This window comes from Scyliorhinus torazame, chromosome 22, assembly GCF_047496885.1.
Source record: "Scyliorhinus torazame isolate Kashiwa2021f chromosome 22, sScyTor2.1, whole genome shotgun sequence".
In the NCBI taxonomy this organism is placed as follows: Eukaryota; Metazoa; Chordata; class Chondrichthyes; order Carcharhiniformes; family Scyliorhinidae; genus Scyliorhinus; species Scyliorhinus torazame.
Window position 1 is genome coordinate 5,780,850 of NC_092728.1, and position 23,899 is coordinate 5,804,748.

The 23,899-nt window shown below is 56.1% G+C and overlaps 1 protein-coding gene across 1 annotated transcript in view; it reads left to right on the forward strand.

The window, feature by feature from the left end:
• The window catches only part of LOC140399472 (uncharacterized), a 122,354-nt gene that overhangs the window by 92,119 nt on the left and 6,336 nt on the right, over positions 1-23,899 (forward strand). The window contains exons 3-5 of the mRNA XM_072489047.1: positions 17,413-17,823; positions 21,089-21,505; positions 22,784-22,892. Coding sequence (XP_072345148.1) covers positions 17,413-17,823; positions 21,089-21,505; positions 22,784-22,892 — 937 coding nt within the window. The remainder of the gene's footprint in view (positions 1-17,412; positions 17,824-21,088; positions 21,506-22,783; positions 22,893-23,899) is intronic.

The window sequence follows — 23,899 nt, forward strand, 5'->3', positions numbered from 1 at the left end:
GCATACACACCCACACACTGACACATCCACACACTGACCCGCATACACACCCACACACTGACACACACACACTGACAAACCGACACACAGTCCAGCATACACACCCACACACTGACACACCTACACACTGACCCGCATACACACCCACACACTGACACACCCACACACACACTGACCCGCATACACACCCACACATTGACACACCCACACACACACTGACCCGCAACACACCCATACACTGACACACACACACACACACAGACCCGCATACACACCCACACATTGACACACCCACACACACACTGACCCGCATACACACCCACACACTGACACACCTACACACTGACACACCCACACACACTGACCCGCATACGCACCCACACACTGACACACCTACACACATACACTGACCCGCCTGCACACCCACACACTGACACACCCACACACTGACACACCCACCCACACACACTGACCCGCATACACACCCACACTGACACACCAACACACACTGACACACTCACACACACCCACATACTGACCCGCGTACACACCCACACACTGACACACACACACACACACACTGACCCGCCTACACACCCACACACTGACACACCCACACACCGACACACCCACACACACTTACCCGCCTACACACCCACACACTGACACACCCACACACACTGACGCGCCGACACACCCACACACTGACACACCCACACACTGACACACCCACACATCCTGACCCGCATACACACCCACACACTGACACACCTACACACAGACCCGCATACACACCCACACACTGACACACCTACACACACACACTGACCCGCATACACACCCACACACTGACACACCCACACACTGACCCGCATACACACCCACACACTGACACACCTACACACTGACACACCCACACACACAGACCCGCATACACACTCACACACTGACACACACACACACACACACTGACCGCATACACACCCACACACTGACACACACACACACACACTGACACACCTACACACTGACACACCCACACACACCCGCATACACACCCAAACACTGACACACACACACTGACCCGCATACACACCCACACACTGACACACACACACACAGACACACCTACACACTGACACACACTGACACACCCCCACACATACACAGACACACCTACACACAGACCCGCATACACACCCACACACCTACACACAGACCCGCATACACACCCACACGCCTACACACACCCACGCACTGACACACCCACACACTGACACACACACACACACACCCACACACTGACCCGCATACACACCCACCCAATGACACACCCACACACTGACCCGCATACACACCCACACACTGACCCGCATACACACCCACACAATGACACACCCACACACTGACACACCCACACACTGACCCGCATACAGACCCACACAGACCCGCATACACACCACACACTGACACACCTACACACAGACCCGCATACACACCCACACACTGACACACCCACACGCACACTGACCTGCATACACACCCACACACTGACACACCCACACACACACTGACCCGCATACACACCCACACACTGACACACACACACACACACACACACTGACCCGCCTACACACCCACACACTGACACACCCACACACTGACACACCTACACACTGACACACCTACACACACACACTGACCCGCATACACACCCACACACAGACACACCCACACACACACTGGCCCGCATACACACCCACACACTGACACACCTACACACACACACTGACACAACCACACACACACCCACACTGACCCGCATACACACCCACACACTGACACACCCACACACATACACTGACCCGCATACACACCCACACACTGACACACCCACACACACACACTGACCCGCATACACACCCACACACTGACACACCTACACACTGACACACACACACTGACACACCCACACACTGACACACCTACACACACACACTGACCCGCATACACACCCACACTGACACACCTACACACACACTGACACAACCAGACACACACCCACACTGACCCGCATACACACCCACACAGACCCGCATACACACCACACACTGACACACCTACACACTGAACCGCATACACACCCACACTGACACACCCACACACACAGACCCGCATACACACCCACACACTGACACACCCACACACTGACACACACACACACTGACCCGCATGCACACTGACACACACACACACACACTGATCTGCCTACACACCCACACACAGACACACCTACACACAGACCCACATACACACTGACACACCCACACACACAGACCCGCATACACACCCAAACACTGACACACACACACACACACATACACAGACACACCTACACACAGACCCGCATACACACCCACACACAGACCCGCATACACACCCACACGCCTACACACACCCACACACTGACACACACACACACTGGCACACACACACTGACCCGCATACACACCCACCCACGGACACACCCACACACTGACCCGCATACACACCCACACACTGACACACCCACACACTGACCCGCATACACACCCACCCACTGACACACCCACACACTGACCCGCATACACACCCACCCACTGACACACCCACACACTGAACCACATACACACCCACACACTGACACACCCACACACACACAGACCCGCAGACACACCCACACAGACCCGCATACACACCTACACACTGAACCACATACACACCCACACACTGACACACCCACACACACACTGACCCGCATACACACCCACACACTGACACACACACACAGACCCGCATACACACCCACACAGACCCGCATACACACCTACACACTGACACACCCACACACACACTGACCCGCATACACACCCACACACTGACACACACACACAGACCCGCATACACACCCACACACTGACACACACACACTGACACACCTACACACTGACCCGCCTACACACCCACACAGACACACCCACACAACCTGACCCGCATACACACGCACACTGACACACCCACACACTGACACACCTACACACAGACCCACATACACACCCACACATGACACACCTACACACTGACACACCCACACACACAGTCCCGCATACACACCCACACACTGACACACCCACACACACACAGACCCGCATACACACCCACACATGACACACCTACACACTGACACACCCACACACACAGACCCGCATACACACCCACACACTGACACACACACACACACAGACCCGCATACACACCCAAACACTGACACACACACACTGACCCGCATACACACCCACACACTGACACACACACACACACACAGACACACCTACACACTGACACACACTGACACACCCCCACACATACACAGACACACCTACACACAGACCCGCATACACACCCACACACTGACACACCCACACACTGACACACCTACACACTGACACACACACACACTGACACCCCCCCACACATACACAGACACACCTACACACTGACCCGCATACACACCCACACACTGGCACACCCACACACTGACCCGCATACACACCCACACACTGACACACCCACACACTGACCCGCATACACACCCACACAATGACACACCCACACACTGACACACCCACACACTGACCCGCATACACACCCACACACTGATACACACACACACACTGAACCACATACACACCCACACAGACCCGCATACACACCCACACACTGACACACCCACACACATACACTGACCCGCATACACACCCACACACTGACACACCCACACACACACACTGACCCGCATACACACCCACACACAGACACACCCACACACACACTGGCCCGCATACACACCCACACACTGACACACCTACACACACACTGACACAACCACACACACACCCACACTGACCCGCATACACACCCACACACTGACACACCCACACACATACACTGACCCGCATACACACCCACACACTGACACACCCACACACACACACTGACCCGCATACACACCCACACACTGACACACCTACACACTGACACACACACACTGACACACCCACACACTGACACACCCACACACTGACACACCTACACACACACACTGACCCGCATACACACCCACACTGACACACCTACACACACACACACCCACACTGACCCGCATACACACCCACACACTGACACACCCACACACTGACACACCCACACACACTGACCCGCATACACACCCACACACTGACACACCTACACACATACACTGACCCGCATACACACCCACACACTGACACACCCACACAACCTGACCCGCATACACACCCACACACTGACACACCTACCCGCATACACACCCACACACTGACACACCTACACTGACCCGCATACACACCCACACACTGACACACACATACACAGACACACCTACACACAGACCCGCATACACACCCACACACCTACACACAGACCCGCATACACACCCACACGCCTACACACACCCACACACTGACACACCCACACACTGACACACACACACACACACACACCCACACACTGACCCGCATACACACCCACCCACTGCCACACCCACACACTGACCCGCATACACACCCACACACTGACACACCCACACACTGACCCGCATACACACCCACACAATGACACACCCACACACTGACAGACCCACACACTGACCTGCATACACACCCACACACTGATACACACACACACACACACACTGAACCACATACACAGCCACACACTGACACACCCACACACACACAGACCCGCATAAACACCCACACAGACCCGCATACACACCACACACTGACACACCTACACACTGACCCGCATACACACCCACACTGACACACCCACACACACAGACCCGCATACACACCCACACACTGACACACACACACACACACTGACCCGCATGCACACTGACACACCTACACACTGACACACACACACACTGACCCGCATACACACCACACACTGACACACCCACACACTGACACACCCACACACAGTCCAGCATACACACCCACACACTGACACACCTACACACTGACCCGCATGCACACCCACACACTGACACACCCACACACACACTGACCCGCATACACACCCACACACTGACACACCCACACACTGACACACCCACACACTGACACACCTACACCCTGACACACCTACACACACACACTGACCCGCATACACACCCACACACTGACACACACACACACACAGACCCGCATACACACCCACACACTGGCACACACACACACTGACCCGCATACACACCCACACACCTACACACAGACCCGCATACACACCCACACGCCTACACACACCCACACACTGACACACCCACACACTGACCCGCATACACACCCACCCACTGACCCGCATACACAACCACACACTGACACACCCACACACTGACCCGCATACACACCAACACTGATCCGCATACACACCCACACACTGACACACCTACACACTGACCCGCATACACACCAACACTGACCCGCATACACACCCACACACTGACACACCCACACACACACAGACCCGCATACACACCCACACACTGACACACCCACACACTGAACCACATACACACGCACACACTGACACACCCACACACTGACACACCTACACACCCACACACTGACACACCCACACACACACTGACCCGCATACACACCCACACACTGACACACCTACACACTGACCCGCATACACACCAACACTGACCCGCATACACACCCACACACTGACACACCCACACACTGACCCACATACACACCCACACACTGACACATTTACACACCCACACTGTCACACACACACACTGACACACACAAACCCACATACACACCCACACACTGACACACACACACACACACACACACACAGACCCGCAGACACACCACACACTGACACACCCACACACCGATCCACATACACACCCACACACTGACACACCCACACACTGACCCGCATACACACCCACACACTGACACACCTACACACACACACACTGACACACCTACACTGACACACACTGACCCGCATACACACCCAAACACTGACACACTCACATACCTACACACACACACCGGCATACACACCCACACACTGACACACCTACACACACACACTGACCCACATACACACCCATACACTGACACACCTGCACACACAGACTGACACACACACACACACACACTGACACACACACACACCCACACACTGACACACCCACACACTGACCCGCCTACACACCCACACACTGACACACCCACACACTGACACACCTACACACACACACACACACTGACCCGCAGACACACCCACACACTGACACACCCACACACTGACACACTCTGACCCGCGTACACACCTGCACACTGACACACCTACACACAGACACACTGACCCGCATACACACCCACACACTGACACACCTACACACACACTGACCCGCATACACACCCACACACTGACACACCTACACACACACTGACACACCTACACACACTGACACACACTGACCCGCATACACACCCACACACTGACACACCCACTCAGACACACCCACACACACTGACCCGCATACACACCCACACACTGACACACCTACACACACACACTGACCCGCATACACACTGACACACCTACACACTGACCCGCATACACACCCACACACTGACACACCCACACACTGACACACCTACACACACACACTGACCCGCATACACACCCACACACCTACACACACACACTGACCCGCATACACACCCACACACTGACACACCTACACACACACACACTGACCCGCATACACACCCACACACTGACACACCTACACACACACACTGACCCGCATACACACCCACACACTGACACACCTACACACACACACTAACCCGCATACACACCCACACACTGACACACCCACACGCTGACACACACTGACCCGAGTACACACCCACACTGACCCGCATACACACCCACACTGACCCGCATACACACCCACACTGACCCGCATACACACCCACACACTGACACACCCACACGCTGACACACACTGACCCGCATACACACCCACACACTGACACACCTACACACTGACACACTGACCCGCATACACACCCACACACTGACACACACACACGCTGACACACACTGACCCGCATTCACACCCACTCACTGACACACCTACACACTGACCCGCATACACACCCACACACTGACACACTCACACACCTACACACACACACCGGCATACACACCCACACACTGACACACCTACACACACACACTGACCCACATACACACCCACACACTGACACACACTGACCCGCATACACACCCACACACTGACACACCCACACACTGACCCGCATACACACCCACACACTGACACACCTGCACACACACTGACACACACACACACACACACACACACATACACACACTGACACACACACACACCCACACACTGACACACACACACACTGACCCGCCTACACACCCACACACTGACACACCCACACACTGACACACCTACACACACACACACTGACCCGCAGACACACCCACACACTGACACACCCACACACTGACACACACTGACCCGCGTACACACCCACACACTGACACACCCACACACTGACACACCTACACCCACACACACACTGACCCGCATACACACCCACACACTGACACACCCACACACTGACACACCCACACACTGACACACCTACACCCTGACACACCTACACACACACACTGACCCGCATACACACCCACACACTGACACACACACACACAGACCAGCATACACACCCACACACTGGCACACACACACACACACACACACACTGACCCGCATACACACCCACACACCTACACACAGACCCGCATACACACCCACACGCCTACACACACCCACACACTGACACACCCACACACTGACCCGCATACACACCCACCCACTGACACACCCACACACTGACCCGCATACACACCCACCCACTGACACACCCACACACTGACCCGCATACACACCCACACACTGACACACCCACACACTGACCCGCATACACACCCACCCACTGACCCGCATACACAACCACACACTGACACACCCACACACTGACCCGCATACACACCAACACTGACCCGCATACACACCCACACACTGACACACCTACACACTGACCCGCATACACACCAACACTGACCCTCACACACACCCACACACTGACACACCCACACACTGAACCACATACACACGCACACACTGACACACCCACACACTGACACACCTACACACTGACACACCTACACACACACACTGACCCGCATACACACCCACACACTGACACACCCACACACACACTGACCCGCATACACACCCACACACTGACACACCTACACACTGACCCGCATACACACCAACACTGACCCGCATACACACCCACACACTGACACACCCACACACTGACCCACATACACACCCACACACTGACACATTTACACACCCACACTGACACACACACACTGACACACACAAACCCACATACACACCCACACACTGACACACACACACACACACACACACACAGACCCGCATACACACCACACACTGACACACCCACACACCGATCCGCATACACACCCACACACTGACACACCCACACACTGACCCGCATACACACCCACACACTGACACACCTACACACACACACACTGACACACCTACACTGACACACACTGACCCGCATACACACCCAAACACTGACACACTCACATACCTACACACACACACCGGCATACACACCCACACACTGACACACCTACACACACACACTGACCCACATACACACCCACACACTGACACACACTGACCCGCATACACACCCACAGACTGACACACCCACACCCTGACCCGCATACACACCCACACACTGACACACCTGCACACACACACTGACACACACACACACACACTGACACACACACACACACACACTGACACACCCACACACTGACCCGCCTACACACCCACACACTGACACACCCACACACTGACACACCTACACACACACACACACTGACCCGCAGACACACCCACACACTGACACACCCACACACTGACACACTCTGACCCGCGTACACACCTGCACACTGACACACCTACACACAGACACACTGACCCGCATACACACCCACACACTGACACACCTACACACACACTGACACACCTACACACACTGACACACACTGACCCGCATACACACCCACACACTGACACACCTACACACACACTGACACACCTACACACACTGACACACACTGACCCGCATACACACCCACACACTGACACACCCACTCAGACACACCCACACACACTGACCCGCATACACACCCACACACTGACACACCTACACACACACACTGACCCGCATACACACCCACACACTGACACACCTACACACTGACCCGCATACACGCCCACACACTGACACACCCACACACTGACACACCTACACACACACACTGACCCGCATACACACCCACACACCTACACACACACACTGACCCGCATACACACCCACACACTGACACACCTACACACACACACACTGACCCGCATACACACCCACACACTGACCCGCATACACACCCACACACTGACACACCTACACACACACACTGACCGGCATACACACCCACACACTGACACACCTACACACACACACTAACCCGCATACACACCCACACACTGACACACCCACACGCTGACACACACTGACCCGCGTACACACCCACACTGACCCGCATACACACCCACACTGACCCGCATACACACCCACACTGACCCGCATACACACCCACACTGACCCGCATACACACCCACACTGACCCGCATACACACCCACACTGACCCGCATACACACCCACACACTGACACACCCACACGCTGACACACACTGACCCGCATACACACCCACACACCTACACACTGACACACTGACCCGCATACACACCCACACACTGACACACACACACGCTGACACACACTGACCCGCATTCACACCCACTCACTGACACACCTACACACTGACCCGCATACACACCCACACACTGACACACTCACACACCTACACACACACACCGGCATACACACCCACACACTGACACACCTACACACACACACTGACCCACATACACACCCACACACTGACACACACTGACCCGCATACACACCCACACACTGACACACCCACACACTGACCCGCATACACACCCACACACTGACACACCTGCACACACACACTGACACACACACACACACACACACACACACACTGACACACTGACACACACACACACCCACACACTGACACACACACACACTGACCCGCCTACACACCCACACACTGACACACCCACACACTGACACACCTACACACACACACACACTGACCCGCAGACACACCCACACACTGACACACCCACACACTGACACACACTGACCCGCGTACACACCCACACACTGACACACCCACACACTGACACACCTACACACACACACACACACTGACCCGCAGACACACCCACACACTGACACACCCACACACTGACACACCTACACACACACACACACTGACCCGCAGACACACCCACACACTGACACACCTACACACAGACACACTGACCCGCATACACACCCACACACTGACACACCTACACACACACTGACACACCTACACACACTGACACACACTGACCCGCATACACACCCACACACTGACCCGCATACACACCCACACACTGACACACCTACACACCCACACACTGACACACCTACACACACACACTGACCCGCATACACACCCACACACTGACACACCTACACACTGACCCGCATACACACCCACACACTGACACACACTGACCCGCATACACACCCACACACCTACACTGACCCGCATACACACCCACACACTGACACACCTACACACACACACTGACCCGCATACACACCCACACACTGACCCGCATACACACCCACACACTGACACACCTACACACACACACTGACCCGCATACACACCCACACACTGACACACCTACACACACACACTAACCCGCATACACACCCACACACTGACACACCCACACGCTGACACACACTGACCCGCGTACACCCACACTGACCCGCATACACACCCACACTGACCCGCATACACACCCACACACTGACACACCCACACGCTGACACACACTGACCCGCATACACACCCACACACTGACACACCTACACACTGACCCACATACACACCCACACACTGACACACCCACACACTGACACACACTGACCCGCATACACACCCACACACCTACACACACACACTGACCCGCATACACACCCACACACTGACACACCTACACACACACACACTGACCCGCATACACACCCACACACTGACCCGCATACACACCCACACACTGACACACCTACACACACACACTGACCCGCATACACACCCACACACTGACACACCTACACACACACACTAACCCGCATACACACCCACACACCCACACGCTGACACACACTGACCCGCGTACACCCACACTGACCCGCATACACACCCACACTGACCCGCATACACACCCACACACTGACCCGCATACACACCCACACACTGACACACCCACACGCTGACACACACTGACCCGCATACACACCCACACACTGACACAGCTACACACCCACACACTGACACACCTACACACTGACCCGCATACACACCCACACACTGACACACCTACACACACACAGACCCGCATACACACCCACACACAGACCCGAGTACACACCCACACACTGACATACACTGACCCGCATACACACCTACACACACACACACACACACACACACACACACACACACACACACACACACACACACAGACCCACATACACACCTTCACACAGACCCGCAGACACACCCACACACAGACCCGCATACACACCCACACACAGACCCGCATACACACCCACACACACACAGACACACCTACACACACACACACAGACCCGCATACACACACACACACTGACACACCCACACTGACACACCCACACAGACCCGCATACACACCCACACACTGACCCGCATACACACCCACACACTGACACACCCACACACTGACACACCCACATACTGACCCGTCTACACACCCACACACTGACACACACACTGACCCGCATACACACCCACACACTGACACACCCACACACTGACACACAGACATACCCACACACACACTGACACTCCCACACACTGACAGACCCACACACTGATCCGCATACACACCCACACACTGACACACCCACACACACACACTGACCCGCATACACACCCACACACTGACACACACACACACTGACCCGCATACACACACACACTGACACACCTACACACTGACCCGCATACACACCCACACACTGACACACCCACACACTGACCCACAAACACACCCACACACTGACACACCCACACACACACACTGACCCGCCTACACACCCACACACTGACCCGCATACACACCCACACACTGACCTGCATACACACCCACACTGACACACACTGACCCGCATACACACCCACACACCCACACACTGACCCGCATACACACCCACATAGACACACCCACACACTGACACACCCACACACACACTGACCCGCACACACACCCACACACTGACACACCTACACACACACTGACCCGCATACACACACACACACTGACACACCCACACACACACACTGACACATTTACACACCCACACACTGACACACCCACACTGACCCGCATACACACCCACACACTGACACACACACACACACCCACACACTGACACACCCACACACACTGACACACCCACACACTGACACACCCACACACACTGACCCGCATACACACCCACACACTGACACACCTACACACCCACACACTGACACACCTACACACACACAGACCCGCATACACACCCACACACTGGCACACCCACACACTGACACACACTGACCCGCATACACACCCACACACACCCACACAGACCCGCGTACACATCCACACACTGACATACACTGACCCGCATACACACCTACACACACACACACACACACACACACAGACCCACATACACACCTACACACAGACCCGCATACACACCCACACACAGACCCGCATACACACCCACACACAGACCCGCATACACACCCACACACAGACCCGCATACACACCCACACACACACAGACACACCTACACACACAGACCCGCATACACACCCACACACTGACACACCCACACTGACACACCCACACACTGACACACCCACACAGACCCGCATACACACCCACACACTGACCCGCATACACACCCACACACTGACACACCCACACACTGACACACCCACATACTGACCCGTCTACACACCCACACACTGACCCGCATACACACCCACACACTGACACACCCACACACTGACACACAGACATACCCACACACACACTGACACTCCCACACACTGACACACCCACACACTGACCCGTCTACACACCCACACTGACACACACCCTGACCCGCATACACACCCACACACTGACACACCCACACACTGATCCGCATACACACCCACACACTGACACACCCACACACACACACTGACCCGCATACACACCCACACACTGACACACACACAAACTGACCCGCATACACACACACACACTGACACACCTACACACTGACCCGCATACACACCCACACACTGACCCACACTGACCCGCATACACACCCACACACTGACACACCCACACACTGACCCACAAACACATCCACACACTGACACACCCACACACACACACTGACCCGCCTACACACCCACACACTGACCCGCATACACACCCACACACTGACCTGCATACACTCCCACACTGACACACACTGACCCGCATACACACCCACACACTGACACACCTACACACACACTGACCCGCATACACACCCACACACTGACACACCTACACACACACTGACCCGCATACACACCCACACACTGACACACCCACACACACACACTGACCCGCCTACACACCCACACACTGACCCGCATACACACCCACACACTGACCTGCATACACTCCCACACTGACACACACTGACCCGCATACACACCCACACACTGACACACCTACACACACACTGACCCGCATACACACCCACACACTGACACCTACACACACACTGACCCGCATACACACCCACACACTGACACACACACACACTGACCCACATACACACCCACACACTGACACCCCCACACACTGACACACCCACATACACTGACCCGCATACACACCCACAAATTGACACACCTACACACACACACAGACCCGCCTACACACCCACACACTGACACACCCACACACTGACACACCCACACACACACCCACACACTGACACACCTACACACACACACACAGACCCGCCTACACACCCACACACTTACACACCCACAGACACACCCACACACACTGACCCGCATACACACCCACACACTGACACACCCACACACTGACACACCCACACACCGACACACCCACACACCGACACACCCACACACTGACACACTGACACACCCACACACACTGACCCGCATACACACCCACACACTGACACACCTACACACACACACACACACACACTGACACACCCACACACTGACACACCTACACACTGACACACACCCACACACTGACACACTGACACACCCACACACTGACCCGGATACACACCCACACACTGACACACCCACACACTGACACACCCACACACTGACACACCCACACACTGACCCACACCGACACACCCACACACTGACACACCCACACACACTGACACACCCACACACACTGACAGACCCGCATACACACACACACACTGACACACCTACACACAGACACACACTGACCCGCCTACACACCCACACACTGACACACACACACACTGACACACCCACTCACACACTGACCCGCATACACACAGACACACACACACACACTGACCCGCCTACACACCCACACACTGACACACACACACTGACACAGCCACACACACACACACTGACCCGCATACACACCCACACTGACACACCCACACACTGACACACCCACACACCGACACACTGACCCGCATACACACCCACACACTGACACACCCACACACCGACACACACACACACACACACTGACACACACACAGACCCGCATACACACCCACACACTGACACACCCACACACTGACCCGTCTACACACACACACTGACACACCCACACACACACACAGGCACACCTACACACCCACACACTGACACACCCACACACTGACCCGCATACACACCCACACACTGACACACCCACACACCCACACACTGACCCGCATACACACCCACACACTGACACACCCACACCCTGACACACCCACACCCTGACACACCTACACCATGACACACCTACACCCTGACACAGACACACACACACACACTGACCCGCCTACACACCCACACACTGACACACCCACACGCTGACACACCTACGCACACACACACTGACACACCCACACACTGACACACCCACACACTGACACACCCACACACACACACACACAGACCCACATACACACACACAGACTGACACACACCCACACACTGACACACCCACACACTGACCCGCATACACACCTACACACTGACACACCTACACACACACAGACACCCCCCCCAGACACCACCCCCACACAGACACCCCCCCACAGACACCCCCCCACAGACACCCCCCCCCACAGACACCCCCACCCACAGACACCCCCACCCACAGACACCCCCCCCCACAGACACCCCCCCCCCACAGACACACCCCCCCCCCACAGACACACCCCCCCACAGACACCACCCCCCCACAGACACCACCCCCCCACAGACACCACCCCCCACAGACACCCCCCCCACAGACACCCCCCCACAGACACCCCCCCACAGACACCCCCCCCACAGACACCCCCCCACAGACACCCACCCCACAGACACCCCCCCCCACAGACACCCCCCCCCACAGACACCCCCCCCACAGACACCCCTCCCACAGACACCCCCCCCACACACCCCCCCCACACACCCCCCCCACAGACACCCCCCCACAGACACACACACACTTACGCACAGACAGACCCGCACGCACAGACCTGCGCGCACGCTGACACACATACACAGTCACACACAATCACCCACAGAGACGCCCACACACAGACTCACATCGACACAAAGACCCAGACTTGCACGCACCCACACACACACTGACACGCGCACACTCTCTCGCGTGCACACTCTCCCTCGCGCGCACACTCTCCCTCGCGCGCACAGACCCTCAAATGCACACTCTGTCACACTCACACATATGCACACTCACACACACATTCACAGAGACACACACACACACTCACTCACACTTGCACACTCACACACACAAACCCAGATTCACACACTTATGCACACACTCACTCGTACGGTAACCAGCCGGAGGGCTGGGACCAGATTTACTTGAAACAGAGAGGGAGTGATCAGGAGGTATGTGAGAGAGAGAGAGACGGGTGGAGAGGGAAGGGGAGAGATAGAGGGAGGTATGGAGAGAAAGGGGGTTTAGAGAGAGGAATGGCAAGAGAGCGACAGCAGGATGGGGAGAGGAAGAGCTTGGGGTAGAGAGAGGGAATGATGAAGAGAGAGGGTACGTTGGGGAGAGGAGAAGGAGAGAGAGAGAGGGAGGGATGGCAAGCGAGCGATGGGGAGAGAGGTAGAGAGGGAGGGTGGGATGGAGAAAGGGATTGGGAGGGAGAGAGGTCAGGATAGAGGGCAGGATGAATAGTGAGGGAGGGATAGAGAGGGAGGGAGTGATGGCAGCACAGAAGGAAGCGAGGGAAGGATGGAGATGACAAGAGAGAGAGAAAGGAATGGAGGGAGGGAGAGAGAGGGATAGAGGTGGAGGGCTGGACAATCAGTAAAGGGATGGAGAGATAGTGAACGAGGGCAAGGGATGGATAGTGAGACAACTGCAGAGTAATGGGTGGGACGGACTGATAGAGAGATAGTGAAAGATGGAGAGAGTGAGACAGCGAGAGAGAGGTGTGGGAAGGATGGACAGAGCGTGGAAGGGGTGGATGGAGGTTTGAGGAAATGGGAGATGTCACATGCTGCTTGTTTGTAACATGAGGACGCTGACTTCAATACCAGATACTCGGACAGACCTGGAGTTACTGGTCGCTGAAACTGCCAACGAGTCCCTGGTGCCCCAGATCCTGTCCCTCAACTGCTCGGGCCCAGTGAGAGCTCGACTGGGAGCTCCGGCCCAGCTCCAGTGTCGGATCGAGGCCTCCAGCGCGATCCCAGGCACCATGTACGGTGTGGAGTGGCAGGCCGCCGGGGAGGGTAGCGTGACCCTGGCACGCCTCGACCAGGGACAGGAGAGTGCCACCTACCTCAACCCTCGATACAAGGAGCGGCTGATGGTCAGCTTAATAGACGTCGACACCCAGATCAGATTCAGCCACGTGGAGAAGCAAGATTACGGAGAGCACTCGTGTAAGGCCTGGGTATCCGGACATCCCGAAGGATCTGTGACCACCTCCGTCACGTTGGAGGAAGGTAGGCGGGTGGGACGTGGGAGGGAGGGTGGCAGATGTGGGAGAGTCCGCCGGAGGGTCAGTACTGAGGGAGTGCCGCGCTGTCAGAGGGTCAGTACTGAGGGAGCGTCGCACTGTCAAAGGGTCAGTGCCGAGGGTGCGTCGCACTGTCAGAGGGTCAGTACTGAGGGAGTGCCGCACTGTCAGAGGGTCAGTACTGAGGGAGTGCCGCACTGTCAGAGGGTCAGTACTGAGGGAGTGCCGCACTGTCAGAGGGTCAGTACTGAGGGAGTGCCGCACTGTCAGAGGGTCAGTACTGAGGGAGTGCAGCACTGTCAGAGGGTCAGTACTGAGGTAGTGCCGCACTGCCAGAGGGTCAGTACTGAGGGAGTGCTGCACTGTCAGAGGGTCAGTACTGAGGGAGAGCTGCACTGTCAGAGGGTCAGTACTGAGGGAGAGCTGCACTGTCAGAGGGTTCGTACTGAGGGAGAGCTGCACTGTCAGAGGGTCAGTACTGAGGGAGTGCTGCACTGTCAGAGGGCCAGTACTGAGGGAGTGCCGCACTGTCAGAGGGTCAGTACTGAGGGAGTGCCGCACTGTCAGACAGTCAGTACTGAGGGAGTGCTGCACTGTCAGAGGGTCAGTACTGAGGGAGTGCCGCACTGTTAGAGGGCCAGTACTGAGGGAGTGCCGCACTGTCAGAGGGCCAGTACTGAGGGAGTGCCGCACTGTCAGAGGGCCAGTACTGAGGGAGTGTCGCACTGTCAGAGGGTCAGTACTGAGGGAGTGCCGCACTGTCGGAGGGTCTGTACTGAGTGAGTGTCGCACTGTCGGAGGGTCAGTGCTGAGGGAGTGCTGCCCTGTCAGAGGGTCAGTACTGAGGGAGTGCTGCACTGTCAGAGGGTCAGTTCTGAGGGAGTGCTGCACTGTCAGAGGGTCAGTGCTGAGGGAGGGCTGCACTGTCAGAGGGTCAGTACTGAGGGAGTGCCGCACTGTCAGAGGGTCAGTACTGAGTGAGTGCCGCACTGTCAGAGGGTCAGTACTGAGGGAGTGCCGCACTGTCAGAGGGTCAGTACTGAGGGAGTGCTGCACTGTCAGAGGGTCAGTACTGAGGGAGTGTTGCATGGTCGGAGGGTCAGTACTGAGGGAGTGCTGCACTGTCAGAGGGTCAGTACTGAGGGAGCGCTGCACTGTCAGAGGGTCAGTACTGAGGCAGTGCTGCACTGTCGGAGGGTCAGTACTGAGGGAGTGCTGCACTGTCGGAGGGTCAGTACTGAGGGAGTGCCGCACTGTCAGAGGGTCAGTACTGAGGGAGTGCTGCACTGTCAGAGGGTCAGTACTGAGGGAGTGCTGCATTGTCAGAGGGTCAGTACTGAGAGAGTGCCGCATTGTCAGAGGGTCAGTACTGAGGGAGTGCCGCACTGTCAGAGGGTCAGTACTGAGGGAGTGCCGCACTGTCAGAGGGTCAGTGCTGAGGGAGTGCTGCATTGTCAGAGGGTCAGTACTGAGGGAGTGCTGCATTGTCAGAGGGTCAGTACTGAGGGAGTGCTGCACTGTCAGAGAGTCAGTACTGAGGGAGTGCCGCACTGTCAGAGGGTCAGTACTGAGGGAGTGCCGCACTGTTAGAGGGTCAGTACAGAGGGAGTGCCGCACTGTCAGAGGGTCAGTACAGAGGGAGTGCCGCACTGTCAGAGGGTCAGTACTGAGGGAGTGCCGCACTGTCAGAGGGTCAGTACTGAGGGAGTGCCGCACTGTCAGAGGGTCAGTGCTGAGGGAGTGCCGCACTGTCAGAGGGTCAGTACTGAGGGAGTGCTGCACTGTCAGAGGGTCAGTGCTGAGGGAGTGCTGCACTGTCAGAGGGTCAGTACTGAGGGAGTGCCGCACTGTCAGAGGGACAGTACTGAGGGAGTGCCGCACTGTCAGAGGGTCAGTACTGAGGGAGTGCCGCACTGTCAGAGGGTCAGTACTGAGGGAGTGCCGCACTGTCAGAGGGTCAGTACTGAGGGAGTGCCGCACTGTCAGAGGGACAGTACTGAGGGAGTGCCACACTGTCAGAGGGTCAGTACTGAGGGAGTGCCGCACTGTCAGAGGGTCAGTACTGAGGGAGTGCCGCACTGTCAGAGGGACAGTACTGAGGGATTGCCGCACTGTCAGAGGGACAGTACTGAGGGAATGCCGCACTGTCGGAGGGCGTATACTCCTACAGATGTGCGGAGTATTTGCTTCTCTCAGAGGGGGTTAGTTTGTAGAATTCCCCCCCCCCACTCAGCAGTGGGATTGAATCATTGAATATATATATTTATAAATTTAGAGTACCCAATTCATTTTCTCCAATGAAGGGGCAATTTATCGTGGCCAATCCACCTACTCTGCACATCTTTGGGTTGTGGGGGCGAAACCCACGCAGACATGGGGAGAATGTGCAAACTCCACACGGACAGTGACCCGGGGCTGGGATCGAACCTGGGACCTCGGCGCCGTGAGGCAGCAGTGCTAACCACTGCACCACCGTGCCGCCAGATCATTGAATATATTTATCACAACCACAATTGCTTCACAGCACCAGGGTCCCAGGTTCGATTCCGGCTTGGGTCACTGCCTGTGCGGAGTCTGCACGTCCTCCCCGTGTCTGCGTGGGTTTCCTCCGGGTGCTCCGGTTTCCTCCCACAGTCCAAAGATGTGCAGGTTAGGTGGATTGGCCATGCTAAATTGCCCTTAGTGTGGGGTGGGGTTGCTGGGTTGTGGGGATCGGGTGGAGGTGTTGACCTTGGGTAGGGTGCTCTTTCCAAGAGCCGGTGCAGACTCGATGGGCCGAATGGCCTCCTTCTGCACTGTAAATTCTACGATAATCTATGATAAGGACCCTGTGGAAACCATTGTCAATCTCCTATTGGGCCCTGTGGGGTAAAAGCTTCACAGATAGGGAGCTGAGGCCACGCAGCCGGAGCCCATTACAGGCTTTATGTCAAAGCAGGCCCAAAACAGGGCCTGGTGTCGTTAGTCCTCACAGTGAGGGCTGGAGTGGGAGTGAGTTACTGCAGAATATTTTGTACAGTTAAGTAAATCTCTAATCTAGTATCGCTGGCTTTCCTTACACAAGAATATTCAAGGGCGGGTTAGACAGATTCTTGAACAATCGGAGTTGAGGATGGGTGGGGAGAGATGAGGAGGGGGAGGAGGATGCTGGTGTCTGGCAGACCTGCTAGCACTGAGCAAAGGGGCTGAATGGTCTCTGATGTAAAATTTGAAATGTTGCCCTCACTCTCTCTCTTATTCACTCCCTCCAGATGCGGCGCCCGACGTCAGCCCCTCCACCCTGCCCACCACACGGGCCCGGAGGCCACACCTGCCCGAGATCCTGGCCCTCAACACGTCGGAGAGGGTGGTGGCCCGGGTGGGCGGGCCAGCCACGCTGAGCTGCCGGGTGGTGGCGCTCCACGCCGGGCCCGAGACCCGCTACCGCCTGGGCTGGGCCTCGCTGCGCGCGCCCAACCTGACCGTGGCCCAGATCGACCAAGGCACCGAGACCTCCAGCCGCGTCCACCCCAGCTACTGGGACCGTGTCACCATGACGTCCCGCGGGCCGGCGAGTGAACTCCGATTCCGCGTTGTCAAAGAGGAGGATCCCGGCGAGTACGTCTGCAAGGCTGGCATCTCTGGCAGGAAGGGCGATGATATCTCCTCCCCGGTTTTCCTGCTCAAGGGTAGGTGTGCGAGTGGAATTGTGTGTGTGTACGTGCGTGCGAGACTGAGCGTGTGTAAACGTATGTGTGCAAGTTTGCTTGTGCGAGTGAGACTGTGTGCATGTGTGTGAGAATGTGCATGTGCGACTGACAGAGAGACTAAGCCTGTTCAAGTTTGCCTGTGCGAGTGAGACTACATGTGCGAATGTGCGTGTACACGTGAGAATGCGTGTACCTGTGAAAATGTTAGTGTACACATGAGAATGTGTGTGTGTACGTGTGAGAATGTGCATGTAGGTGTGAATGCCTGTGAGAATGGGAGTGGGCGAGCATGCATGTGAGAATGTGTGTACACAGGACAATGCGTGTGTACATGTGAGAATATGCGTATACACATGAGAATGTGCGTGTACATGTGAGAACGTGCGCATGGGAATGGGAGTGTGCGGGACGTGCGAGTGTTCCTGTGAGAATGTGCGTGTACACGTGAGAATGTGCGTGTGCAGATGTGCTAGTATGCACGAGAATGTGCATGGACACGTGAGAATGTGCGTGTACACACGAGCATGCATGGGTGCATGTGCGAGCATTCGTGTTAGAATATATGTACACGTGAGAATGTGTGTGCATGTGTTTATGTGCGCGCGTGCTTGTCCGTGAGAGGTGAGGACGTGGGTGGTTTGGAAGGGGATCAGGATAGGGCAGGGAGCCCCCCCGTTCCCCAACCTCTCTTCCTACGCCACACTCCCCCGTACCACTAACTTCAGCTCACTCAGTGATTCCCCAGGCAGTTGCTCATCTCCTCCATCTGCAATATCTGGCCTCGTCGAACTTCGAGCCATCCTCTTAGCCTCCAGCCACACACTCCCCCACCCAGCTCCCCATCCATTGCGAGAGGGCTGGTCCAACTGGCGAGGCAACCCACAGTCAAATAGCTCCCAGCTCACTCCGCTGAAGGTAGGGGTGGCCCAGATCCGCAGCAGCGTGCAGCCACCAGAGCCCCCCCCCAGAGGGCAGTCAGTACATCGCTGCGTGGGGTCTGAGGTCAGGTGGAGGTGTCCAAGGAGTGAATCAGGTGGGGTTTCGCACGAGGAGTAATGGACACCGCCAATGAGAGTGGATATATTATTCCAGGTTCTGGTGTGATTTGAGGCCGTACCTCTGGGTTACTGGTGGGTGACATGGCCGAGGTTTTCCCCTCACCATTGCTGGTCCATTCAGCACCAGGAGGGGGATGATCAGGACATGTCTCACCTTCACTCGGATTCACCGCTGCATCTCCATGTTTCTCTGCCACAGGAAAACAGAAGGTCCTCTCTGCGTCTTCCGAGACGGCCATACTCTGGCTGATCCTGCACTTCTTTGTGGTCCTGTTTGCCATGGCGATCGGCATTGGTTCCTGCTTCCTGTAAGTACAAGTCACGGGCAGCGGAGAGTGCATCCAGCATCGGGAACGGTCCATCGGGAGAGACAATCCCAATCCCAAACCCCTTCCCATTCACTCCCACTGTGCACAATCCCAATCCCAAACCCCTTCCCGTTCACTCCCACTGTGCACAATCCCAATCCCAAACCCCTTCCCGTTCACTCCCACTGTACACAATCCCAATCCCAAACCCCTTCCCGTTCACTCCCACTGTACACAATCCCAATCCCAAACCCCTTCCCGTTCACTCCCACTGTACACAATCCCAATGGACCCAAACCCCTTCCCGTTCACTCCCACTGTGCACAATCCCAATCCCAAACCCCTTCCCGTTCACTCCCACTGTGCACAATCCCAATCCCAAACCCCTTCCCGTTCACTCCCACTGTGCACAATCCCAATCCCAAACCCCTTCCCATTCACTCCCACTGTACACAATCCCAATGGACCCAAACCCCTTCCCATTCACTCCCACTGTGCACAATCCCAATCCCAAACCCCTTCCCGTTCACTCCCACTGTGCACAATCCCAATGGACCCAAACCCCTTCCCGTTCACTCCCACTGTGCACAATCCCAATGGACCCAAACCCCTTCCCATTCACTCCCACTGTCCACAATCCCAATGGACCCAATCCCCTTCCCGTTCACTCCCACTGTGCACAATCCCAATGGACCCAAACCCCTTCCCGTTCACTCCCACTGTCCACAATCCCAATGGACCCAAACCCCTTCCCATTCACTCCCACTGTCCACAATCCCAATGGACCCAAACCCCTTCCCGTTCACTCCCACTGTGCACAATCCCAATGGGCCCAAACCCCTTCCCGTTCACTCCCACTGTACACAATCGAATGGACCCAAACCCCTTCCCGTTCACTCCCACTGTACACAATCCCAATGGACCCAAACCCCTTCCCGTTCACTCCCACTGTACACAATCCCAATGGACCCAAACCCCTTCCCGTTCACTCCCACTGTACACAATCC